The sequence below is a fragment of the Falco rusticolus genome, chromosome 6, assembly GCF_015220075.1.
Source record: "Falco rusticolus isolate bFalRus1 chromosome 6, bFalRus1.pri, whole genome shotgun sequence".
Lineage (NCBI taxonomy): Eukaryota > Metazoa > Chordata > Aves > Falconiformes > Falconidae > Falco > Falco rusticolus.
The window spans coordinates 12,397,133-12,424,406 of record NC_051192.1 but is presented as its reverse complement, the minus strand read 5'-3'; the positions used below and the strand labels follow the sequence as shown (position 1 = coordinate 12,424,406).

The 27,274-nt window shown below is 39.8% G+C and overlaps 1 protein-coding gene across 4 annotated transcripts; it reads right to left on the bottom strand.

Moving 5' to 3' along the window:
• Window positions 1-118: 118 nt before the first annotated feature.
• Window positions 119-22,069, bottom strand: GCFC2 (GC-rich sequence DNA-binding factor 2). Of its 4 annotated transcripts, none has more exons than XM_037391500.1 (18): window positions 21,608-22,066; window positions 20,769-20,876; window positions 19,317-19,475; window positions 18,443-18,661; window positions 17,394-17,479; window positions 15,808-15,923; window positions 13,950-14,136; window positions 12,853-12,976; window positions 11,091-11,169; window positions 9,781-9,893; window positions 8,875-9,074; window positions 8,288-8,441; window positions 7,883-8,004; window positions 6,642-6,718; window positions 5,820-5,886; window positions 2,186-2,332; window positions 1,715-1,839; window positions 119-1,365 (listed from the first exon to the last, which is right to left on the bottom strand). In XM_037391500.1, the coding sequence occupies exons 1-18, from the start codon at window positions 22,044-22,046 to the stop codon at window positions 1,251-1,253; spliced, it is 2,637 nt and encodes an 878-aa protein (XP_037247397.1). In that variant the 5' UTR covers window positions 22,047-22,066; the 3' UTR covers window positions 119-1,250. The 4 variants fall into 4 exon arrangements, 3 of the variants coding, with proteins under 3 accessions (XP_037247397.1, XP_037247398.1, XP_037247399.1); XM_037391501.1 differs by having other exon boundaries at window positions 8,288-8,438; XR_005104866.1 differs by lacking the exons at window positions 119-1,365; window positions 5,820-5,886 and having other exon boundaries at window positions 1,722-1,839; window positions 21,608-22,069.
• Window positions 22,070-27,274: the final 5,205 nt, after the last annotated feature.

The following is a 27,274-nucleotide window of genomic DNA, read 5'->3' as shown; positions in this document are numbered from 1 at the left end:
TAGAAACATCAACTTATAACTCCTAAAGATAATGAAGACTAATGGTGGCTGAGGTTTTTTGATAGTTCTAACAACATTCTTGTCACATGTTAAAGAATTGAACTGTAGGAGTCATTAACACAGCAAAATATTTTTACTTTATTTCTCAAATAAAACAATTAAAGAGTCATCTTCTGTCTGTAACACTGAGCAAAACTATTTACATTTAAAATATTTTACAAAAATATATTTTTAACTTAAAAATTATAAAAGAAATCAAAGCAATTAAGTCTGCAAGAGTTAAATTCTAGTCCCAGAAGATGTGGGAGAAATACAGTCACAACTAAACATACACAGTCTGTGATGCACTATAATTTCTACAATAGAGCATCCTTATTCTGTAACAACATTTATTGTAAATATACAAAGTTATAAAACATCAGAAAACTAATAAGGGTATGATGAAGTAAGGTTGACTAGATCTTACTGGGAAACAAAAGGGAGACTGTCTTAAAGAGTTTCAGTTACTAGAAAGTAACTGAAGTTGTTCCTGTGCTGCTCATCATCAAGATGTCCGTTCCTAACAGCCTGACAGAGCAGGGCATATGACAGCTGCAGCACTGGGCACACTAGTGCAGCCTGTATCTACAGGCACATGTCAGACACAATCTTCACTATGTATTTGCTCTTCCCCAGACATTTGTCACACAGCTTCGTACCTCACTGAACCCACATTTCCATCAATAAACACTCACCACTCAAACCCCGTATCTGCACACTGACTCCCCTTGATTCTGTACCAGGGTCAAAGCCCCTGCAACGTTACAAATACTTTATCACTAGGGATGGTTTAACAATAACCCTACCAAAAATCACTGTCCACCACAAGTTAGAAGAGTTCAATGACTGCTGGGTCAGAGTGATATTTAGCAATGAATTCCAAAATAGTGTGCCAAGTTGTCTATTGGCTAGCATAATAACCATTACAGGCACTTTGTCCTTCCAGAATTGTTCCAAAGCATTGTCATATATTTTTAGAATGCCTACACCATCACTTTATTTCGACAACTGTAACTTCTAAAAAGACTCCTTAACCTAGGAGTAGGCAGCAGTAGAAGACATTGGGAAAAAACAGAAGTATTTAACAATAAGACAGTGATTACTACTGCATCTTTGAGTAGGCAGGATCCACTAATTAAATTTCATGTTAGAACTGTTTTAGTGTTAATAGCAGGCTCATTTCAGTAATACAAATTTTGCTTCAAAAATTTCTATTTCCCAGTTATAGGTTTAAGGTGTTCAAGTTTATACTCTTCAATGAAGTCTTCAACAATATGCAGAGCTTTGATTTTCACTAGCAGGAGGAGAGCTTCTTTTGTTTCATCACTGGGGAAAAAAATATTATATAGCAGCACTTTTACGTACCTGACTACTTAAGGTATGTAACACACTATGCTGATTAATTGTAAGAAGTCATGTATCTCTTCTTGGCTGCTTGTCATCAGGTGACCTTGGCTACACTGGTCACTAACAATACTCAGCATCCAGCACCTCAGACTATCACATTAAACTACAACTGCAGAAACATCCTTTACATTATGGACTCCATCTTTTGTTCTATGTATATGTGATGACAACATCCTTGAAAGCATTGAATATATGAGACTTCAGGAATTTGAGAAATATTTAATACAAACTATTCAAGGAAGTGCTTGAATCCCAAGGAAAGTCTTACCTGTGGTTATCCTTGTGTAGCGTCTGAGCACACCGCAGCAAGTGCTGGCAGAAGTTCAGTAACTCAGGGAGGGTTGACCCACTTTTAAGATCTTGGAACCATCTTTCTGGGAGGCATGCAACCACCTGTTCACACAGAAAGTTTGGAAAGTTTCAGAAGTCTTTCAATGTAACCAAGTCATATCAACTTCTCACAGGGACTTTTTGGCAGGTTCAGTCATTATTAGTAGTGTGATTTTTCTCTGAAACAGATTAATTATCCCCACAAGTAATTACTTTTAAGATCTTACGGACCAATATTTGCTTAAAAATGCTTTTATGTACCAAAGTCATAAAATTTAAACAACATTAAATGTTTGGGGTTTAATTTTTTTAAGTATTCTATCTTAAGTTTCAACCCCTTTACATGGGGGTGGGGGGGGTGGGGTGGGAATTTAGCATACACCCTCTTCCAATGTACAATGTCTTTTACCTTCTTACACTTTTCTATATTATCCGGCCCTAGTGGTGTGTTTAAGAGGTTCAGAAGAAGGTAACGGTTCAGCAACTTGCTCAGTCCCAAATCCCGGACCGTATCTTCTTGTACAATCCCATCCCAAAGAAGAACATTGGAGAGGAGCTGCAGTAGTGAAGAAACATAGAATGTATATACCTCGTGGCTGGAAATGTGCTAAAACACAATACTTCAAGTTTTATGTATGATAAAGGCAAAAATACTATGTCCATCCAATTAAAGTACTCAAATCCCAGGATTCACACTCTCCAAACTTAACTGTCAGTTAGCCACTAACAAGCTGCATACAGTAAATAACCTTACCTGATAGAAAGCTCAAAAATAACTAGATTAATAGGATATGGAAAACTTGGAATAATTAAAACTCTCATTGTATGTACAAAGAGGATCTTCACAGTATGACTTTGCAAATTGGGCCCGGTCCTGGGGCCCTTTGTACTGGTAAGATGGACCTGGGATGCTCACGTGCTGATAAGAGGACACTGGTACGCGATCTGTCCTGTTTTTTGGTTTCGAAGTAACTTGGAACAACGACCCCCACGACCACCACCAGGAGACAGTGCACAAGCACAAATGGGAGGAAACTTATGTTAATGACTTCTCGGTAGCCTAATTATCCTAACGCAACCTATTCTCGGGCATCTATTGAATATGTAATGAATGTATACTTTAAATCACGTGTGCACAAAGAAGTCCGGGCAACAGGTGCTTTTGGAATTATCCACCCTGATGCCCGCTGGTAAATTAAACATACCTGCTTTATAACCTATCCTGAGTTATAAAGTTTCATTCTGCATGTCATACCAAGTAGGATAATTTCACATGTGCATATGAACTGCACTCTAATGCATATATGTAAGGTAACTTCCCATGCTGGGAAGAGTATTTTACCCTTTAATAGGTTAACAATTTGCTAATGCCCAAATACAGAAGATGACTGTGCTTTACACAGGAGAGCTAGCAGTCAAAGCTGAAAGCATGAAAAAAGGAAGAGTATTAAGACACTCCCCCTACAAGAATTAGTAAAATGAAGTGCTATCCAATCCTAAGCAAACAGAATCAGAGACAGAAAGTAAAAAAAAAAAAGTTACAAAACAACATCTGCTCAGGGAAAGACTACACACAGTCCCTCATAACACAATGGGGCAGGCAGCCATGATTCATAGCAACACAAAGATTTTTTTTGTAGTTGATCTCAGTATTATTAGGTACTGAGAAGTTTAATTCTGTTGCCCCATCACTATAAAACCTTACAATTGTTATTCTTGAGTCTGACATAAGAACATGAGTATTTTTTCCCTTAACTTGCAATAGATTAATTTTCAGGGAACTTGTTCAGCCTGCTGTCTTTGCAGTCATCAATCAAAAAGCACTAACAAAGCCCACCACCTTTGCACAGTCTTCTGGAAGTGTCCCATCAAATACTCCATCCAACTGCATGAGCAGCCAAAACATTGATCAAAAAAAGGAGTGCTTCCACTGGCCAGCATTAATCAGGAAAGTACACAGTGTAGTAAACAAGAAGCACATCTTGAGCTACACACTGTATCTAAGCAAGTGAGGCAGTATCAGGGTACAAACACTGAACTTCCATCACCCAGACTTTGCATTAGAACAGTTCCTGGCTCACTTCTCACCCAAGCCAGTTAGCATTCCTCCACATAATTTCTGGGCATGGTTTAGAGGCTGTTCCCAATAAGCATTGTGAAGATGGCATCCCATATTGAAAGGCTGGGCTTAACAGCATGAACAGGGGGCTGCACAACGGCAGCGGGTCTCAGTGCCAGAGTCCAAGCAGGTCCCAAGAGTCTTGACACCAATGAGCTGCAGTACTATTTACCTTGGAATGACCAAACTCACACCTCCACTCCAGAAAAAAAAATGATGTGACAATTATTCAACAGATATACAGAACAAAACGCTTTGAACTACTCTCCATTATCACCCCTTCAAAGGTGACCGCTATGACAGTGAAGACAAATCAAAAGCTGGAAGGAGAAAACTTCAGTCTACAGAGGAAAGCACCACCCAGGTCTGACTACCAGGAAAACACAAAACACAATCCTAAGAAGGTGGGATCAGAATTCCAAGTCTGCCTCGGCTTTTGCTAAGTGTCCTAACCCCTAACTATTAAGCTCCCTCTTGCTTTCTCTTTGTCTGTCCATGACTGATTCTTGCACAGCAGCTCACCTCAGGAGCAGAGGTGGCAAGTCTTGCCAAATAGACCTCAACATATCCAGTTTTCCAGGCTTTTCAACAGAAAGGAAATTCTGCATCATGACAACAGGAAGCCTACGCAGGGCTAGGCATCACAAATAGCAGGGGAACCAGAATATTGTCAGGGATTTTGATGGTTTTCATGCATCTAAGTCTCATCTTTAGTAAGAATCCAAATCCACTCCTAGTGGAAACACATCTTAAGTAGGAACTGAATCACAGGCATTCAGAAATTCCCAACTCAGCACCCCAAAAATAAAATTACAACAATGTGCTGATATGAACACACAGTAATTATATTCTACAATAATAAACTGGCATTAGTTATGCTAACCGTAAAGCAAATACCCATTCACTGTGACCAAACTGCTCAGGTACTCAGGTATTATTCCTGTTTCTCCCCATTATTAGGCCATGAAGGTCCTGTGCACCAAGCAGACAAACCAAACAGATTTCTCTTTCCTTCCCTGTCAGCCTCAAAATTCCTGGGTGCCAGGCTGACTACTCCCCTCCTAAGGAGCCCTGAAGGTGCCAGGCACCCAGCCAAGCTGGTTGTAGCAATGACCCCATCACAGAACAGGGAAGCATAACAGCAGACAGAGCACTGTCTGTAAAATTAAGCAGCTACAAGTCCTATGGGGAACTTGCAACAGAACTGCTGCTGGACAGCAAGAGCCACGAGCCCCACAGAGGCCAGGGACACCTCCGCCATCCTCTGCTTCCTCCAAAGCTTGAGTGACTCCTTTACATGTTTCTAGCCTAGGTTATGACTGTTACATTATTGATACTGCAAGCCAAATATTAAGATCTGACCCAATCTGCAGAGAGTTCAGGTGATGAGGAACCGTAAGCTAACCTCTTCTGTGCTACGCTACTTATAAATTGTGCTACACTGATTCTGATGATAAAAATATTATGCTAGTCTGATCATAAAATTCTGTTAAAAAAAATAAAGCTTTAATTGTATCTGCAACTTAGTGCCATCATAGTTCTGCCCAGGATCCCCAAAAGAGCCTAGCTATCCCCACAGTGTTGGGTGAAAGGGACTAAGATGGTATAAGGCCAACAGGCCTGGCTGAGACACTCAAAAAAAAAAAAAAAATGAACCAGTAGGAACAGATGGTCAGATCAAAGTCTCTTGCAGAAGATGTACCAGCTGGGTAAACAGAAATTGTGTGTTCATTTAGTTCATTCTTAAATCATCACATGCAGGTTGCACAGAGAACACACCCTTCACTGAGAAAAATAGTTATCCGTCCTAATAAAAATGTATTAATCTCCCACAAATTTGGCTTGCCTGAAGATATATTTCCTGAATAACTGCAAAATATTTTTTTACTAAAATGAATGTCAAAGACAGCTGTATTTTCTCTACCTTAACAGCTGACCAAAACCGTCTTTCTTGAAATTTTGAACATAGTGATGACTTGTCTTCCACTGTGCTGGTCATGGAAAGAAGAAAATAAGTTAAATAAGGATTTATTTATTTTTAAAAGATGATAAACAGACAATTGATCTTTAAAATACTTATGAATGTTAATTCTGAAATTCTTTCAGCAGCAACAGCTACAACCAAAAGGAAAGTTTAGGGAAACATCTTTCAATCTGGATCCATTATATTATAATTACTATGAAATAATTTCCAATAAAGTTACCAATTGGGAACACCTGTGTCTACATTTCATGGAATCATAGCAGAACAGCTTTGCTTAGAACCAAATAACCTACACAAACTTGAGCAAAGCTTCTCTCCTAGCTGTATCTTGACCCCGCATCTCCTAGACTCCTACTTATTCCCATCTTTGAAATAAGTGTCCGGCATGAACAATAAAACCCCTGTTTCAGGAATGACAGGAGGAACTGGGGGACACATGCACGTGACACCAGACCACCTAAACTAAGACAGGCCCTCAGATACAAGTAGCTATGCTGAAACCAGGTTAAGGACCGCATATATTGGAAAGCTTTTCATGACAAGAGAAAAAAAACCAACACCATTAAATCAGTGGAGTTACCCTCATTAGAGTTTATAAACACACATCATATTTCATAACCTTTCCCATTATAGAACAGTAGAAGGCCTGTTTGTTCCATTAGCTGTTAATGGATGAATACAGTATTTCATCTTCATCTGTGGGGAGAAGGGTAGAAGAACTGGGGAAAAAAAAAGTTTGAACGAGTCCCAGAGTCAGCTTACCTTTTAGGATACAGAGGAATAAAGACATCTTCCTCTATAGATTTCTTCATTCTTAGGACAACAGTGTTCTTCAAATCCTATTAAAAAAGGAATTATTAATGTGTCCTCACAAGACAGACAACTTCCTCCATTTGTAACAACTTCAATGGTTATTTTGTTATTTTGTTCATCTAAAAGTGCAATGTGTTAAAGGTAAATACAGTTGCTACTTGTCCGTAATACACACCAAGATCATGGCTATATTAAAAACAGTAGACAAATTACAGCTGTAATTATCTACAGGGTTAACCTAGAGGAATTTTTTAAAGATGAAATTATTTCCCTAAGTGAGGCCTTTTTTTGCATGTTAATTTGCAAGGCAACAGGAAAACTGTATAGCTCAAGAACAAAATAAGTAATGCAAATAGGATCTCTCTAAAGCTGTGAAATTCTATGTAAAAAAATACCACCATAGCTAGGATAGTATGTGGTTTTAGGCAACGTGCTTTTAGGTGCCATAGATTGCCACCTACCTTTTTTTTATAGCCTATTTATTTAAAGTTCACATTTATTTTCTGTACAAACTGTATCTTGGCTAAGGTCAATTGTACCACTTCAAGTCATAGTTTCAAATCAGCAGACTTTGGAAGGCTCACAGTTGGAAGGCATAAACATTTCCTTAAAATTTCTTTTCATACTCACAGCCCAAACATCCACCCTGTTTCACCAGTTTTACATCAGAATAAAACTGGAATCATGCTGAAGGAAGACATGCTAGTGTGACTGTGTATAAGAGTATTTAATAAAAGATTGCTAAGATTATGAAGTAGTCTTTACCTAGCCAATTAACCACCCCTTGAGGATTTTCAAATTTTAAATTCTAAGCTTAAGGAGTTGACCACTGGAGCATTATTAGCATTTAAAGCTCAAATTTTGAAAGATTTAAACACAAATCTAAATTCTAACCATTGTAACTGCAGTGAAGCAAGATTAGATCTACACTCGGATACCTGACAGGTACAGGCAAAATTTTTCTAGGAACAGAAGCTAATTTCTGCCTCCAGAATGTCCCATCTCCCACCATCTTCAATAATGAAAGCACCAGAGAGCTGGAAGTTTAACTTAATAGAGTGACAAAGCAAACAAGTAATCAGAACCAAACAAGTTCAGGACAATGTTCTAAGTGCCCATTTAGGGGCCCACACAGAGAGTACACACAGTGGATGAAGGTTTCCCTTCCCCAGTAGCACAGGAGTGTTTACCTCTTTTGCTTGACTGCATTCATTTTTGGAGAGGACTTGTTTTTCAAAGATGCTATTGCAAAGCTGTACAAGGTTCTTTGTCTGTGAAGACGACAAAGGATCCCACACACTCTTTACAAATGCTAGGGGAAAAAAATAATCCCAATTTATTTTTAATTCACAATATGCATGTAGTTATCCACTCTAGTTTCAAGGCATTACAAGATAACAGAAGTAAACATATAAAAAGCTAAGCCTCTCACAATAATCTTAACAAGCAGCTACCTTAACCTCACTCTGTGGAACTATGTAATCAGTACATCTTGAAGTACCATTATATAACTAACATTATTTGATAGCTATCACTTTTATTTAACATTTGATTGCCTAGCTGCAGTGAACATTTTCAAGATATTCTTACTCTACCTGTAATTTTTGGAAGGATAGTTTTTTCAATCACTCTAGGCAAAACTTCTTGATCAGGATCATCATCCCTTTTTGATTCAGATTCATGTTTGGCATCACTGAATTCTTCTATAGCTCTGAACCAGGGCATCTCTTCCAACTCTGTAAAATTCTGCTGAAAGATCATTCTTGTTAGTTGTTCAGCTGGTCAGGATTAAAAGAAAAGCTCCATCCAATGATACCACAGATTCCCACTTAATTTCAGTTCCACCCTTATCACTAAATGGGCCAGAGCAGCAGATAAAAAAAAAAAAGATTTCCAAGATAGAATTTAAAGGGTGGGATTGTCAAAGTGTTGTCAGAGAACTCACGAGAAGTATTCTTTTTACATGGGGTGTTGCAAAAGAGCCTGAAGGTAAGGGGAAAGGAGAAAGTTAAGATGACTCCAACCACATGTTTCAGTTTCTGAGCCCAACGTAGCATCTTTCTATTCATACATAATGTACTGTACTATGTATAGGAAAAAAATAATCTCATTTTTCATACTAACACGTAATGCAAACGCACATACAATTTTTGAGGAACACAAAGTCAGCTGATGCACCTACCTCAAGAGGATTCCAATTTATTAACTGAACTCTGATCAAAGGATTTAATAGTTTAGGCAGGCAGAAACTGATATAAGCATCGCAGTAAGTGTCAGGAAACTTCTCTTTCCATTCCTGGAATTTCAACAGGATTTTTCTGATGTCACAAAAATCTGCATGTACATCTTCAAAGACTTTCCTACTATCCTCTAAAACGTTATCTATGAATAATATTCATTGGGAATAAAAAGAAACAATCACAGAACTTATTGAGGCATAAGCTGAAGTTTATACATCTACAGGACAAAGAAACATCTGTATAATTGCATTTGTCACTTATCGGACACACCTGACACTGAAACAAGTTTTAAAACCAGTTCCCTGAAAAACTCAGTTTCAGAAAAAAAAGTCTAACCAAAAAAGGCAAGCTTCATCACCTATTCTGCAGATTTATACAACAACTATGTACCACAGTGATAAGTTTCAGACATGAAAACCCTTCTGCTGTTATCCGGAGAACGGGTATCATGCCTTTCCCTACTCCTCTTCATTTATTCATTCAAGACAGTTAAAACACCAACCTTTAAATCAGTCTTGTCTTCTTTGATTACACAAAACATGTTGTAGCATTGCACTGAGTACTCAGATCAGCTACGGCATAATCTAGAAGAGCTTACTTCTAGTTGAAACAGTCATGTGCGATGCCACTACCACGTAAATCATACCAAAAGAAATCTACTACTATACGCCTATTCTTCCCACATCATTGGTCAGACCTGTCTGAATGCATTTCTTTTCTGCAGCGTGTAACTAACAATGCGTAACTGAAATGATGCATTTCTTCACCTTCCCCACCCATAAAAAAATATTTTAAAAATATGAGAGAGATATTTTGTTCTATGACATCACATTAAGACTGTCACTAACCTTTGCTCTTCTGGAACTCTTTCACCTCTGTTGGAGTCAGCTCATCATCACTTGACATGCCTTCATGGTGATCAGTTTCTCCCGAACACTCTCTCACTTGCCGTCTACAAGTCCTGTATTTTGTAACGAACCCAGATGAGTTACTCTATCCCATGTATGCAGAAGGAAGCTTAATGAAAAATAATCCAACTTCAAAAAAGTACTTAAAGCAAGTTTCAAAAGCAACAGCATAAGGAAACACAATGAGGGAGCAACAGTAATTATGTAACCATATGGACACATAAACCCTGGAAGGAGAGGATTTGGGAACTGATGTAAAAGAGGTTACAGCAACATCCCTGATCTCCCCGCATGAAACATGTAGTAACCTTCACTTGACCTCATTTCCACTGAGGCTAAATGACTCATCCTATCTGGAACACTGAACATCAAGCATGGTACCGGACACTGTTTCTGACCGTTATAGTGTAAACTACCGAGCTCTCAGTCTTTGCCATCTCAGTTCTGGATCACTCATGCAACAACCCACATAAAAACTGCGATAGCACCCAAGTACAGATTAGGCTCAAAAAACTATTGCCATCACCAAGAATCGTAACAGGCTGCAAAATCAATAGTTCGCATCTCTGCCTCAGGAAAGTAATATGTGATGCTATGATATGAAAGTGGTATTGCATAAATACTTTTATACAGTTATTTACATCAACCAGCATTAAAGGTTATCTGCTTCAAGTGGGAGTTATTATATTATTTTTCATCCATTAAAATCCAAGGTTCTTGTCTCAAAGTATAGTTATCAGTTGAGGCACCAATGCAACCATAAAACTTCCAAAACTCCCAATAACTTAAAAAAATTGGTACCAATCTCTGAACACCGTAATTTCCAAAACATACTACCAGTCTGACCTACAATGATAGCAAAGTAGGGGCTAGATGTTGCTTTGTTCCACTCACCACCACCACCTCAGTAGTAACAATACCACCTAATTTTGGTATCTATACAATACTACAATATATTTCTGTGTAAGATCATAATTATTACGTATTACAGCAGGAATGAAAAAGCTCCCGTCATAGCTTTGCCACATTTAAGACTTGTTAATTTAAAATAAAAAGATCTATTGGCATTCAGATTTAAATCAACATGAAAACAACAGATTCACAATTATATGGTTTCAAAGTACTTCAAGCTTTGGAAAGCAAATATGTATTTTTTTGTGTAATCTCATTTAGTCATCCTACAGGTTTACATTCATCGCCACATAAATGACAGGAAGTCAGTACACAGCGCACCTATATGTAACACCTACCTTCGATGCTCACACATTTCCAGAAGCTGTACCTTCTCATCACCTTCCAATCCACCATTAGTTGGTTTGTCACTCCCACCTATCAGAAGACAGAAACAGCCAAAAGTAAAATTGTATGATTTTAAAGTTCCTATTTTTTCAAACAGGAAACACAGATACTTCTAGTATTGTACTTCATTTGGAAAAAGCCAAAGAAAAATCAACCCTCCTAACCAAAACCCTAACAGTCTCCAGAGCAAAGCACAGTAAATATTACTTGCCAGCTGTATAGAGTCAGATGTGGTTGTTTGCTTACAGCAGCTGATGAAAAGGTGAGTTTGATGACATTCCAGTCAATGCTCACTGCTTCCTAATCCTGGAAAAGGGACTTAGCGCCTTCCACAATAGGTTCTTAGCAGTGTGAAAGGCAAGTACAGGAACCTGCCTTTGTCCTCTATGTCAAAAGCGAAACCACGTAATAACTTTTGAGGTTAGGTTCCAACATTGCAATGGAAGTCAAATCCCCAATTTACACTATTCAAAATCACTGCATTTAGATTTCAAGACTAGTCAGCTCCCCACTGCTTCCTGTTACCCGAGTGGTCACTGACTGTGTAATTCCAATTACCTATCCCTACTCTGATCCTCTAGTCCAACACAGAAGTAGAAACTAGAAGCATTTGCTAGTTGGGCCATTCATTTCTAGCACTATCAGCTGGCTGATAGGCACACAACATGCCAAAAAAAGCATACTACTGCTGAAGTATTATCATATCAAAAAAACCCAGCCTTTCCACTATATTAAATAGAACTAAGATGATAAAAAAACTATTAAAAGTGCTCTTAAACATGCAAGTACAGTCTCATTTGCAATGTGCTGGAAGTAAAATCATTTTAATGGCAACTATTATTATGGTAGCTACCTTTTTCTTCTTAATACCCGCTGTCAGTTTGCTACACCATTTTACAAAACCATACAGGCCGCTAGCTTTCTCTAATCAGCAGTTGATCCTGTGTAGCAAGAAGACTGAACCCATATGACCAGCAGTTACCAGAAACTGGTCCACCTGGCCTCCATCTTTTCCCAAGAGCTCCAAGCATATTGTTCTTAGCTTTGCCCAAACAGTTGTAAGGGGTTTGGAGGTCTGGTTTTTTTAAATAGCAACAGCTAAAGATTTACATGGCATTCAAACAATGGTGTGCAAAGAAAATACAAGATGAGAAAATAGTAGTAACTTTTCCTACAGTGACTGAAAAACACCATTTTGCTAGACAGAACCCTTACAACAAAGTGGCTTCTTTTTTCATGTCCTTCCATCACATCGTGTGACCTCCTAGTTTGAGACCTTCATTCTGAGCACACACAGTCTTAAAAGACACTCATGTAAAAGTGATGTTGCCAACTAAACACGTTGCTTTCTCATATATTCACAGAATAGCATAACAAGCAAGCTTTCTCCAAATTAAGACCTACTGGAAAACGGACTCATTTTTAATTCTTAAATATTGACATAAAATTGCTGAGTTTAATAACCAGAATTTGATCAAGTACTTGGTCACGTTATGTTCACTATTAAACCAGAGGAAAAATAGTATCATGAGTGTTACTGAGGTACGGATTTCAATTGAGGTATAGCAGAACACATCTACTGATGGAGGGAGTGGGGTAGGGTGTGTGAAAGGAGATCAAAGAAAAATGAAAAACTTCATCCAAATGGTAATTGTACATTTCTGCTCAGAGTGAATGTTTCAATAAGAAGGTAACTTCTAACTTCATACTAACTTGTCAGATGCTGAATATAAGCAGATTCATTTTTCAGCTCATCTTGCCTTCGTTTCAATACTCTCGTTGCTTGTTGCTCAAACAGTACATGTACAGCCAGTTCTAGCTCATTAATGTATTTCAGCTGAAATACAGTAAACAGTAATCAGGTTTGCAATTAATTAAAATCCCCAAAAAACAAACAAATAACAGTTTCTATGGGTTTGCAGTATAGCTGTGAAATTAGAACCAAAGCATCATACATTGAAAAGTAATATCCTGGTCATTGGAGTTTTTCAATCTTTTTTTGTAAGGCTGAAAAACAAACTAAATACCAGTTACTCCTCAAAGGATACCCAAGACTTCATACAAAAGCGTTCAACAGGATACTACTGGTATAATTCATTTGCTCTGTTTGCTTTTGAGCCACTGGGTGTTAAAATTTATTCATTAATTAGTATTTTTTCCTCTTCAAAATTATGTAAAATTCACAACTGCAATGCAATTAAGTGACATATGTTAGATTTGATAGCACTATCTGTAGAGGATAACAGCAGTTTACTTTCAGTGAGGCCAAACTTTAGGTGGCTCCTCCCCTTCTCCCAACATCTTTTTAAATACACAAAGTTTGCAGTTCAGGAAAACAGATGCAGCCAATAATGTAAACAAATTCTCACACAGCTCTGCTAACTCAATTCCAACAGGAACCTAACACAAGATCCTTACTACATCTGTTATGTAACCCTAAGTAAAGGCATTTTGAGATTCCAAAAGTGAATTTATGCACCACCTCTCATTCAACTGCAGTGCGCTCTGATTACTAGACCTGCAAAAAACTCCCTCCAACAACACTTTGTTTTCATGCAACAGAAACTAGGTGAGACCACAGCTCAGTTCAGTATACCTATACCAGCTCGATCATCACTTCAGGTGAGGGTTGATTTGTTTTCCCTATATTTTGTTTCTTGTTACATTAAAATTTTGGATAGGACTGATTATTAACTGGATGGTGCCCCTCACCATTTCCAAACAAAACCCTCTTATCTTTCATTAACAGAATGCACTTTTATCGGGGAAGGGGGGGGGGGGGGGGAGGGGAGGGAAGAAAATACACATACTTTTTCATTCAAACAGTTTATCAAGTTTTCTACATATGTTTTCATGGCCCTGTAGAATTTGTAATTCAGAGCTGCATCTGAAGACTTCTCTAACTCCTGGACAGTGATCTTTGAATTCTTGATGTCCTCCATATATTTTTCATACTCCCGCTGGTGGGCACGGTGCACATCCAATAATGATGCTATCCTACAAAAGAGAAACCCAAACAACTAAAATTATCGCCAAGTTAACAGCTGACATTCCAAAATACTTTTCTCATTATAATCACATACAAAATCTTTGCCTGTGCTAATAATAGTACTTGTATTTGACCGAAGCAGTGCTGATTTACTCATGCCAATATTTGCAGAAGCATGAGGTGTGCACAAGCGTCATGCTTTGGAGACTCAAACATCACTTGCGTGGTGCTAGTCTTGAAAGCACCACTGACATTTTACCTGGATGCCTCAATAACCACGCTTCCCAAAAACATAAAAAGCCACATTTTGTGGTCTCACATTAAATGGATTCTACCCAATGTAACCTGGGAAAAAATACAGCTCACGTCAGCATGTCCATACTAGTTTAATATAAGTTGCACGGATAGCAGTAACTATAAGCAATCACCACATGCTCACTACTAAATACAAACCAACTGAGGACTCTTGCTGCTAGTAGTTGATCAAACCCAGGAACATATGTCTACAGCTGTCACTAAATATTTAATAGCTAGTAGAGGAACATTATAACAACTCTGCTTCCTTCCCCCTCCCCCTTCCCTTCTTACATATCTCAAGTGTTTGCTCAGCTTAAGCAAGCCTGTAACAGAACCAAGAAATGGACCCCAACTTCTTTCACTTCCCTGAAGCAGGGAACACTTTTCAATGACAATAACCTAACCAAGCTATTGCTTTCTATCATGCTACAAGTTAAAAAAAAAAAATAAATTAGTATTTATCATGTTAAACACTATAATCTATAAAGTTTACATCAAACAGGTTCCCCATCCCCTTATTGCTATTTTCCAGATGGGTTTCCCACTCTTGACAGCCTTACTCCAACTTTTCTTATTTGATTCTGTACCTAAATTCCTACTTCGTTTAACTGAATTCCTTTCAGTTGATTATGGCAAAGCATACAATTCCACAAAAAGATTTAAACCAATTTAGTTGCAATGCTTTTAGCAAGCAGGTCAGTGATAGTCTATACAAAGCAAAGCGCATTCAGAGAGAGCTCAATACAAGTTCATAGCACACATGTCTCAGCTGTATAATATTACTTGTCTAAACTTATCTGAACAGCTGCTTCCCAGTGCTCTGAGAGATGACAGGGGTGGCTTACCTTAGGATGCCTGACCCCAGCTGTCCTTTTCACACTCCCTCTTGGAGGTTCCCACCTCCATCCCAGGACATTTCAGGTGCCCATACAGTAACTAAACTGTTAAAGAGAAGTCATGGCCTGGCATACAACTGAAGAAAAAAATCAAAGCAGGTTCTACGTTGCCTAAACAGGCTGTAGAGAACTTACTGCTGCTTTAGAAAATACTGAGCTATTTTTGCAGCTGAAAGAACCACCGTAAGAGAGTTAGGATTGCCAGCGCCATCTGCCCCAGCTGAAGTTTTGCTTGCTGGGCAAACATAACATTGAACCAACGCTCCTATCAAAAACTACTAGCAAGCATGAAAAGCTGCTGTCATTTCAATGAACTTACTCTCTAAAGTTCACTTGATAAAACACTCTTGAAAAGTTGCAAGGTAAAGTTAAAAATTTGTAGTACCCTACTAGACATCATAAGACGCATACTAGACATGAAATAACCACCAAAAAATCCTCCAGTACATGAACTTAACTTTTGAGTTATCCAAAAGCAGGATTTACCTTTCAGTCAGTCGCTTCTTCACAATTTCCAAGTTCACAGATGGTAGAGAAACAGAGGGATCAAACTTTGGTTTAGCTGGTTGAGGTTTATGCAGGAAAGCCTCATCATAAGTTTCCTACAAGAATTTTAAGTGTTAATTTTTAATACACCATTTACACAAGTTTTCCATCTACAGTTCTATAGATCACAAGACTTACTATTTGAGAATACAAGCCATATGACATAAAAATACATTTCAATCATCAAATGAAGTACAGAAAAGTACAACACACAAGCAAGGAAAACAAAGTATAAAAACTGCATATGTATGTTGTATAAAAACATACAGTGCATACACATATAAATAGCTCAAAGTAATCCCTAATTTAGGGTACACTTAAGTTGCTGTCTTGGTCTGAAAAAATAAATAGCTTTCAATAATGCATAATGCTTCTGTACTAACAGCTGAGACTTTACTAGTATCATGATTCCAAATATAACATGTAGAAATATAAACTATAGCCAAGCAGTGATGATATCTAATTTCACTCATATCTTGCTTTTTTAAAACTATTTGAATACATTTATGATAAATTATTTGCCACCTATGAGTCCCTTAACTTTCTGTTTTCTTAAACTTTCTGACACCCTCAATAAATACGTATGTATCTTCTGACAAAGCTAGTGGCCAAAAGACAGATTTGTCACTGACAAGTCATCTTAAATGCAATTATAACTAAAGTTCCACTGAATTTTAGCTTATAAATTAAGACACTTTGCATTCTAAACCAGTAGAAGTTTGTATATTAAAATGTAGCCAAAACACAAACAGTTGAAGCAATTAAGTCCGTGACTAACAAGGTCTGCTACTAAAAATTGTTTATTGAACATCAGAAAATAAGTTTTCCAGAAACAAAGTAGGCTAGGAGGACCTAAGATCACCAGTCATATACTGGCTTTGAAATTCAGCAGCAGAAAAATGCAACTTTCTCCTAGTCCTCTAACTACGCCCTTTTAACAGGCAAAAATGTCTACAATGGTCTATTCTGACATAAATAACTGGTTATTCAGATTTTTCTAGCTGATCCAGAGTAGGTGATTCAAGCCAGAAACAAAAACTTCGAGCTCATCAGAAGATACAGTTTATTTTTACAATTATTTAACAGAAAGAAACCATAATTCTACTGAACTGTTAAGAGAGCTCTCAGATTGCCACCAAACAAATCTAGCGTAATAAAAGAATAATTTTTGCTTTGCGACTTTTTAACATCTGTGTTATTTGAATACTCTTGCTTTTAAGATCCCTTGCACAGCAGCAAATAAGTCAGGCTTCAGAATTTTATTCTCTGCTTTTCAGTCTTCCATCACATACGGGTACCTGCCTTTGAGGCAGACAATACCATGCTTCTGAACAGCTAGACAGAAATCACAGATATTCATTATCATCTTCCCATATTTCTCATCATCTTTTCCCTGAAGAATCAGGGTATAACTTCTTAAAATCTCCTCTAATGAGAGGGCAGGAAAGAGATACAACAGTACTACAGAGAAGCTCTCTTGCCTACAAGCAAAAGCAACTTCTAGTGATTAGGAAAGCATGTGTCACCTGAGAGAGTTTAATGGCTTTCTTTATTTGTTGTTCTTCCCACTTCATTTGTGCTTCTTCTTCACTTGATTCATCACCCACAGACACTGGAAGTTAAACCAATCATTATTAGATGTAATTACATTCTTTATTTCTCTCCCCTCTAAAGCAACAAGGCCTCTCCCAGCCATTACTGAGAAGTGATAGACACAAAACCCAGCACAATTAAAACGTGCAGATGGAGGACTTCCTAACTGAAAGGCAAGGAAGGCTTGGAAATGGCTAGTGGGATTTGTAGAATTGACACCAGTATTAATTTCCCTAACACAGTTTCTCAGGCAACTACTACTGCATTACAAGGAGCACAAACATCTGTTTCACATCTCCAAGCAAAGCTGTGTATAATACATGTAAATAAAAGTACAGAGTATAACAGCAAGTGACATGATACATAGCAAATCCCCGAGTGTTCCAGAACATACACTCTACTACAGGAACAAAAATCTCATTAGCATTAATTAGAATTGCAGAATCAGCTTGTAGTTATGCATTCCTTATACCCTTATTCAAATAACAAAGTAAGCCAGCGGTTCAAAAACAAAACTAAGCAGCTATAAAAGGATAAAGCAATGGAAAAGCTAGATATGCTTTGCAGGCACCAGGCTTGACTACTTGTCAAGGGCTGGGTTGCTAGGACATGGGTTTTTTTCCAAAACCAGTCACAATGTCAATGCAGGGAGAGCACTCAGAAGACTGGACCAGAAGCAAGAGACAGGATCTACAGCAGCTTCATTTACATTACATGCTGTGCTGCCTACAGGGCAATTTTTTTGAAGTCAACAAGGCCAAAAATTTTTCCCATGTTTCTCAAAGCATCCTGCACCACCCCATTAGTGAGACCTAAACCAGGCTAGTATTCCATATAAACCTCAAGTAACAATCGTACAGCCTTTTGCCAAGACCCTGAGGAGCAAAGCCCTGAGCTGCACTCACTCCTTACCGTACAAGTCCTGCTTCCAGACACCAGTAAAACAAAGCCACAACCACTGGGAGAAGTGGCACACACTCACCCATGTGTTCAGTCATCCTCTGCCTAAGAGTTCTCATTTTAGGAACAAAACTGAGACTCTTCATATCAGACTTGTCTTCACTCTCTAAATCACTGCTTCCTCTCCTTCGAGAGACCCGCTGACTGTTTGAAACATCCAGTGGAAGATAATCAGCCTGTGTCCTGGCTAAATGACATTTCCTCTGAGCAGCCTCGATACACGCTGCACTGGGGATATTACCTGCATTGAACAGAAAGAAAAATCTCAGCAAAAGACTAAAAGCAACACTCTGTATCACTCCTAACATCAATAATCACCACTGTTCAGGATCACTGTAAAATTCTGAACATAAGACAAAAAATGTTGTACTGTGCTTACCGTGTTGAATATAAGGAGACGGAAAAGCATCCTTAAAAAGTGTCTCTCAGTCTAAAAACAAAGCTTACGCTTTTTTTCTCTTAAGTAAGTCGCTGTTTGCCTGTCCTTCTCCTTTCCATCTCCCCAAAAGATCAGGGTTACTAAACTTAGCAAGTTTACAAAGGAGTTGAAAGTTTATAAACCAGCACAAGTGAGGTTATATCTTAATCTCATTAAGGGAATTTTGCATTGTTAAACAGGAATGCTTTGCTGCCTTTCTTCTGAAACCAATGGTCATAATTTCACATCCATTTCCAAAAATAAAACAGAAATACAACAAACATCTGCAACCAAAAATACTGGGGAACCATCACTATTATTTCAGGAGAAGGGTAGCCCTGATTCAGCACAAACAAGATGCCTACACCTTATGTGATTTAAGCTGAGTGGGATTCACCTCACCTATTTTGTCATGTACTTCAAACAAAGAATGTTGTAAAATAACTTCCTTGAAAAAAATATCCAGGTGATAACTAACCTGGTGATAAATCCTTCCTCCTCCATGGAAAGCTGGATTCATTTTCAGAGTCCAAGCTGTTGTAGTCCTCACTTAGTGAGGAATAACTTTCATCGTCCTTCTCTTCTTCTTCATGAGTGCCAGTGGTGTTGCCAGTTCTAGGCTCCAACGGACAGATTTCTGTATTAGGGGGAAAAAAGTAAGATACATAATTTCAGTTTCAGCTGCTGGAATCTGATGTGTCATAACTAGTTACCAGTAACTATTTACACCTTGCTGCAGCAAAGAGTGGTTGCTTAGCTATCTCCACTTGTGCTCATCAAAACACAAATTTTCTGACATTACGAGACAGTTATTTACAAGCCAGTTCTTGTCTTGAATCAAAGCATATGCGATAGTCCTAAACTAATATGTCCTTCTGAGACACAGAGCACATTTGCATGCACAAAAGCAGTATCAGCTCCCAGATGACAATTAATTAATATGCTGATAGCTCGCAGCACATTTGCATTCATCTCCCTTGACTTTTAAATCATATTTAGAAAGTGGGGTTTTTTTTAAGCATTAACAGAGGGAGTCCTCGTTTAAACTATAAAGGTTTATGTATGTCTATCTTGTCTCCAATTACCCCCGAATTCTTTCCAAGCATTGATTTCATCTGCCACTACATCTTCAGTAAATCAGACTACTGAACAAGGGAATATGCCACCTGTTATGACTAAGAGGTATACTCTTAAAAGAAATTACTAAGAAAATTTACCATCTCATCTGAATCACAATCGCAAAGGGAATTATTTCTCAATCTCATTTATTTTTATCTAACAGTAGCAATTAGGTGTGTATATCTGTTTCACAGAGATCTCAAAAGGGGAGCAGAGGGGAAGAGAACTTTTAGACACATCTGTAAAACACACACTCTCTGTAGTTCAATGAGACTAGGAACAGCACTAGAGCAATCAAGGCTACTGACTGTATTCAATATAAAACATTGTATGCTGTTAACAGCATACAGTTTAATAACACAAAGTTTAAAGTTTACATTAAGTTTTATCAAACAAAATTCTACTAAGCTCACACTTTCTCTCAATGCAAAGACTCAGATTAAACTGTAATTTGACAGCAATAAGCAGTGGATAGTTGCCCCACAGTTTGAAAGATACAATGCTGAGGCACAGATTTGTCAGAAGTTTAACAACTCTGATGTACTACAGGTGTTTTGCATAACCAGGTCTTCTCAAGAACAGCCTCCAAGTTCTGATATTTTTACCAAGGCCATACGGAAAATAATCTCAGCACAAATAGATCAAAATTTTAAACCTGTAAAGTAACATTAAGTATAATCCTGGGTTCTGTTAACAAGTGGGGAAAAAAAAAACCCCATCAACAGTATTTGTACATCACTTTACTTACTGATGTTGCAATATATTTTCATGTAAATATTCCATAAAATATTTAACTGGAAAAAGTACTTACTTTTGCTTTCTTCAGTTTCCGACTGTGCAGGCAGCAGTCTTTCCTTCTTTTGAATTCTAAAGGTTACTTCATTGAAGGAAGGCTTTTTAATTTTAAAAAATTCTTCACCTACCCAGATAAAACAAAGTGATTCTGAGTAACATTAACAAAGCAGTACATGTGCTCTCTTACATGTATTACATACACAGCTCTATGTGTGCACAGCATAGTTTTTGAAACTCGTGCTGCATTAAGTATAACTAATTCTGTGGCTTTATTACTCACAATCCACCACCTCTTAATTTACAGCTGTGCAGCCCACCGTCATCAATACTGGCCTGCTGAAACGTAGGGTTTTTTGCAGTTTGTGTCCAAAGCGACACCTCTACGCAGCCCTGACCTGTCTAGTGACATCATGCACAAAAGCAACAGCCCAAAAGAGCCAATTCAACATTTAAATTTCAATTATTTAAGCTTGGTCATCATTAACTAGCCCAGTCTGGGAACCACATACTACTGCTTCCCCACGGTTTCCTCCAGGTCTAAGCAGCTTTCAAGTGCTTCCCGGCCAGAAGCACACAGACATACAGCACCTTCGAAGTAATTTCATATGTGTTTCTCTCACAAATGCTCACAGCAGCCCTAACCATGCCACAGCACTGCCGGTTGCGCAGGGTGCCGCGGCACCGCCTCAGCAGCCCGGGCTGTGGGAGGCAGGCGCCCAGGGCGGGCCGCGGGCCCGCTCGCCCCAGCGCCCGGCCTGGCAGCTGCAGGCCGCCGGGCTGTGAGGGGCGGCTGCCGCCCCGCAGCGGGGCAGCCTCCGCCGGCCCCCCGGAGCGGGCACGCCGCCCAGCCCTTACCTTCCCGCTCCTCCTCGCTACCGAAGCTCAGCAGCTCCTTTCCCCGCCGCGCCGGCCCGGCCCCGGCTCCGGCCGGACGCGGCCCTCCGCCCGCAGCCGCTCTTCCGCTCTCCTGCCGGCCCCCGGGGCTGCCCGCCCACTCCTCCGAGGGCGGCGGCCCCGCCGCTGCGGGCGCCCGAGCCCCCTCAGGGGACGCGACGGCCCGGCCGGTGTCCCCCTCGCCCTCGTCAGGCTCCGGTTCCCGCTCGGAGCGGGAGCTGGCGACGGAGGCTGGCGACGGAGCGGCCACGGGCTCGGGCTCCGGCTCCTCCTCACTGCTGCTGCTGCTGCTGCCGCCGCTGGAGGCCGCGCGCCGCCGGCCGCGGAAGTTGCGCGGGGGGCGCCGAAACATGCCGGCTCGCGAACGCGGGGCCGCGCCGCGCCACCTCTCGGCGCGCATGCGCCACAGCCCCGGCGCGCAATCCCCGCTCGGCGCAGGCACGCCCCGCCGCCGCCCGTCCCGCCGGAGGTGGGCGGGGCCTGGGAACAGCTGTCCAATGAGGGCGAGGAGGCGTGGCCCGCGCTTAACCCTTGAAGAGCCGCAGGCGGGGCGAGGCGGCCGCGCTGAGGGGGGCGTGGTGCACGCAGGGGCGGGCTGAGGGGGGCGTGGTGCACGCAGGGGCGGGCTGAGGGGAAGGTGCTTTGCAGGTTGAAAGGAGGAGGAGGAGGTGTTTTTCTGGTAATTAATTGATTATTTATGCGCAAAAATGGAATCTGAGGGGTCGCGGGCCCGTTTGTGGTAGGGGCTGCCTTGGTGGGGGCTTCCCCGCTCTGCAGCTTGTTGCTAGGTCATCAAAAGCTTATTCGGTTTTGTATGCATAAATATGATTTATAATAATTTTAAATAAGTTATGAATAGTTGCAAATCACAGTAACTACATAATCAATAATGAATATTCATAACGTGAATTCGTAATTATTACACGTGAGGTCAATGAATAATACATGTATATATAATTACTAATGCATAATTATTCACAAATAAAATATCTATTTTAAAATTGTTAATAATATCAACTGGTTATAAATATACTTTTTAATAATACTTTATTATAAAAGTAAAGCTTATTCTGTAGCCTGTTGAAAACCGATTGCGCACTGTTCTTTCTTTCTCCAGCTTTAGTTCTCTGAAGGAGTCAGGCAGGTGCCAGCACTGGTGTGAGGGGCTGGGAACATATGGCTGGGAACATATGGCTGGGAACAGAAGGAAGGTGGGCTTGTGGCAAGCAATGATTTAAGTCGGTTTGCTTGGTGAGGGGTTGCGCTGTAGCTTATACCAGCCTTCGCTTTCTGCGGCGCTGCCTTGAGCTACGTGCGATGGGCTGCCTGCAAAGAAAGCTTCAGCTTCAAACAAAACCATGACAGCTAGGCAGAGCGAGTCCTTCAAGGCCTCTGTATCCCAAGAGGAGTACCCAAAAATAGCAAACGTTTGAAATGTTCTTGTGTAAATTGCTCCACCTTTGTCCTTCATCTGTAAGATGAAGATACTAATATTAACTTGCCTCAGGAACCTTGTGAAGAAAAAACTGCATTTGTGAAGCACCCCTTACAGTAAGAACAACACAAAAACCCAAGAGAAAACCAACTAAAATATATTTCTATCCAGTGCTGCCTCTGAATGGTATACATTAAATAAAGCCCAAGGCTATGCAATGAATAATGAAGAGTATACAAACTTTAAAGTAACAATTGGGTAAGTACCATTCATCTCACAAGCATTATTCATCTTCTGCTTTGACAAAGTTAAGGGGTCTGGTGAAGAAATAATACAGTTCTGCAAGCACTGGAATTCAACCTTTCTACGTTTGTGCCTTATATTGAGTTATTGTGAGCTCTGATATTCAGAGCTTCGTTATCGCTGCGGAACTACTGTGTGCTTTCCCAGTGTAGTGTCTCTGACTGAGGGATGAAGTCAAGGGTAGTCAGGGGGTGCACAGGGTATATTGAGCTTCGCCATTGTAACCTGGGCAATGCAGAGTTTGCTTATGCAGATTGTCCTAGAATAATACCCATGAAGTTACTTGTTTCTTGTTTACCACTCCAGGACTGATGAAGACTTTGTGATGCTAAACAAAGATCTTGGGAGTTTTAATAGCAACCTATTGTTATTCTGACGTCCTTGTAACAGTGACAAAGCTACTTTCCTTTGCTGTGACTCTGTATTAAAGAGTTTCTTCTCTTTCATCTGATTTTAAATCCTCTCAGTCTAGTGAGTGCTACTTTAGGCAAGAATGAGATGGCTCCTTATAAGACAAAATGGTCCAGGACTTCTGTGTGGCAGAAACATGGGACACAACTATTTTACACTTGTTTTTTCTAGCAGGTTAAAACCACCACGCTTGCAGCAGTCACTCCAGTTAATATCTCGCTAAGTACCCAGACATTAATCTAGGCAGTGGCATTTAATCAAGATGATCCCAGTGCAGAAGAGGAAAAGCAAATTCAGCTGTAGCAATACAGCACAGTACTTTATGATCTTAAAGGCCTTTTCCAACCTAAACCATTCTGTGATTCTGTGATCTCTTTGGAAGGACTGGAAGTGCCAAGTGCCAATGGATTTCTTTTATTAAGCACTAAAAGCTCTTTTCCTCACAATGCTGACATAGGACAAAAAGATAATTTTGCCTTAAAGTATTTAGAGCTGAAAGTTAAAGTAACAGACAGGTGAGGATTATTGGTCAGAAATATTAGAATCATTAGACAACCAATACTATTTCTGCAGTCTAACCATTATAACATTCTTCAGGCAAATTAATTTTTAAAAAGGCTCTGAGGAGATCAGTGATGCAGATCACCAAGTTGTTACAGATTTCCCTTTCCAAAGTAAGAAGCAGCATGAAAGCAAGACAAAACTTGCATGAAAATCCAAATCAAGCATTAATTGCTGATAGTACAGTGTCTCTTCAAACTCCCTTGATTTCAGCTCTGGCTTGAACTCTGTTAAACTTTAACGTCAATGTAAGTTACGAAGTGACTTGCTCTGGAAGACTCACCCGTCTTCAAAGAGAACAACTTTCAGGTGCAGAAAAACCCTAAATCTAAAAGGTCGACTCTGTTTTGGCAAAAGACTGCAAAACTAGATCCAGCCCCCCGACCACAACAACCTTAAGCCCCTGACTGGAGGTACGCAGTGTTGGTACCAGCAGCAGCTGGGAGAAGTTTCCCTTAGCCTCTGTTTGTCATGGAAAAGCACAGCAGAATGTCAGGCAGAGGAGGTCAGTAGCACCTCCATCTGTCAAAGTTACAGCCGGTGAGCGGGAGTCATAGTCGGGAAATTTCATCATCATCATCATAACATCAGCGCAGAGCTTTTGTGTAGAATCCCATAAGCTGGCCAGAGTGATCTGTTTGCCCTGTCAATTAATCCCTGGTTTTACTAATTATATCATTAGTCATATGTTTACTGTCTTACACTGTTTTGCCTATGTTTATCATAGTATTTATTTCCTCTATAGCACGTCTGCATCTTTCCAGAAGTCTGTGATTCTGGAAAACTTTCCCTTTCACAGTAATTCACAAAACATTCTGAAAGATCTGATATTAATTTCAAAGCTGATTCTTGTATCATTCAACTCTTAAAAGCAACATGTAATTCCAGAGAACCTCGCAAAATTTGGGTAAGAGGTATACCATGAGCTACACTACTTAAAAGCAGTACTGGTCCCTGGGTTCTGGTTTCCCAGTTGCTGTCACCTGAACATGTGATCCCCCAAGGTTCCTCTATTTGCCACACTTGTTCCTCCCCAAATCACCTAAATCCCTTCCTTTTCCCACCTTCAGTTCCTCCCCTAAACATAATATAACATGCTCCCTGTGACGAGTAGCTGGCCTGGGTATTCTCTGGTTTTCCCCACCATTGTCTCTCCGTGGGCACGCACATGACGTTTTCTCACATAACCTAGCAATGTGTACCCAATGACATGCTTCTAGCACCTAAAACAGAAAGCTTGGGGAAAAAAATAATTTGTGGTGAATGCAGCATGGGATACCAGCCTGTTGGGATTTGACTGGCTTCCTGGCTTGAATTAAAACATGAGTGTGGAGAAACAAATGCATCTGAAATGAACTCACAGCACTGGTTTACCAAGGTATTTTTTACTAATTATAAGGATTGAAAATTGCAACAAATAACCTTGCTTAACCCCACTACTGTGTTATTGTGAGCACTTGAAACTTGGGAAATTCGTGTGTACTTGAATGCTTCTGCCTGCCTGCATTGCAGCTAGGTTTTGCAAGTAAAACTCTTGTGTCTGCTCAGCAGTTGGCAAAATTTTATTTGCCATAATTCCATCTACATGAGTCAGCGCTGCCTTCCTTCACAACACATTCTGGCCTGTCTGGAAATCGACTTTCTCTATGGTTACATAGATGTTCTATAAATCTCAAAATAATTTCAGTGCAGTAGGCAAAGAAGGCTTTGCCGCTTTTTGAACAAATGTGGTCCAGCTCTCCATCCCCTATAAAATTGTATCTGTGCTTGGCAGGGAACAAAGCTGGGAAATCAATATTTTATTTGATACAGCTATTAAGTAATAGAAAATCCTGCAAATAAATACAGTAGCATGTACCATTTGTTGTTTTTAAAACTGTGGGTTTCTGGTTCAGAAATCAAACCAGCATCCTGTAAGTACTATTTTTGATGCAGCTTGTTCTTTGTGCCTTCTATACCTTTTTGGCAATTTATTACTCAGGATCAACACCAGAAATGCACCTCCCTTGTTGTGTTAGGTGTGGAAAGTAAATATTAACTCATCCTTTTGTTTATCCTATTGTGTTCTGTACCTCCAGGTTGAAGTAAAGACCTAGGCTAAAGACAGTATCTAGCATTTGCCCAGAGGAAAGAATCCTGATGTAAAAATGAAACCTGGCAGCAGCATTAAGTGAGGGTGCATTGCTTCTGTATTAGCTGAAGGGAAAGAAAGGAGGAACAAAAGCAAATTTAGCGTGAATAGAGTCGAACCTAATACAGGGGTCAGCGCTGTCACTCATTGGGTAGGTGTGGCTGTTTCTAAGTAGTTCTTCATAGTTGGGACAACAAGCTGGACCCTCCAGATGAAAAAATGCCTCTCCTTAGCAACCAAAACTGAACAGGATGACACATGAGCAACCTGTGCAGATGCCCATGCTGCAGTTTCTGCTTTTTGACCATTCAGATATAGCTGTTGCTTTACTTAACATTCCTTGATGCCTGATCAGTAACTGTACCCAAAGGGTGGCTTATTCTTGGCAGTAACTGATCTCTAGTTTTCAGTTATGTTCTGGCTTAACTTTGTATGTTTTAAACACGTGCCTACAGAAGCATGTCTATCAACAAACTTAGACACTGCCTGGTCAGAGGGCTTGGGCAGGGAGAACAAAACATTCACTTCTGGTGTGTGTGTTCCTGCAGCACAGCAGAGAAAATAAGCAATATTATGGAGTAAACTGAGGACACAAAGAAGTCACATTGCCTACTGCCGCTCGGTTCAGGCTAAGCAACTTCATTCATGAACTCTTTTGCTATCAGTGGAGATCTTCCTTTATTACTCTAAGATAGCAAAATTGCCTGTAACAGGAAATTGAGGACAAAGTACAGATAATGATTAAAAAGTAAAGCCTTAATATGAAAACTGAGTTGCTTTTAATATT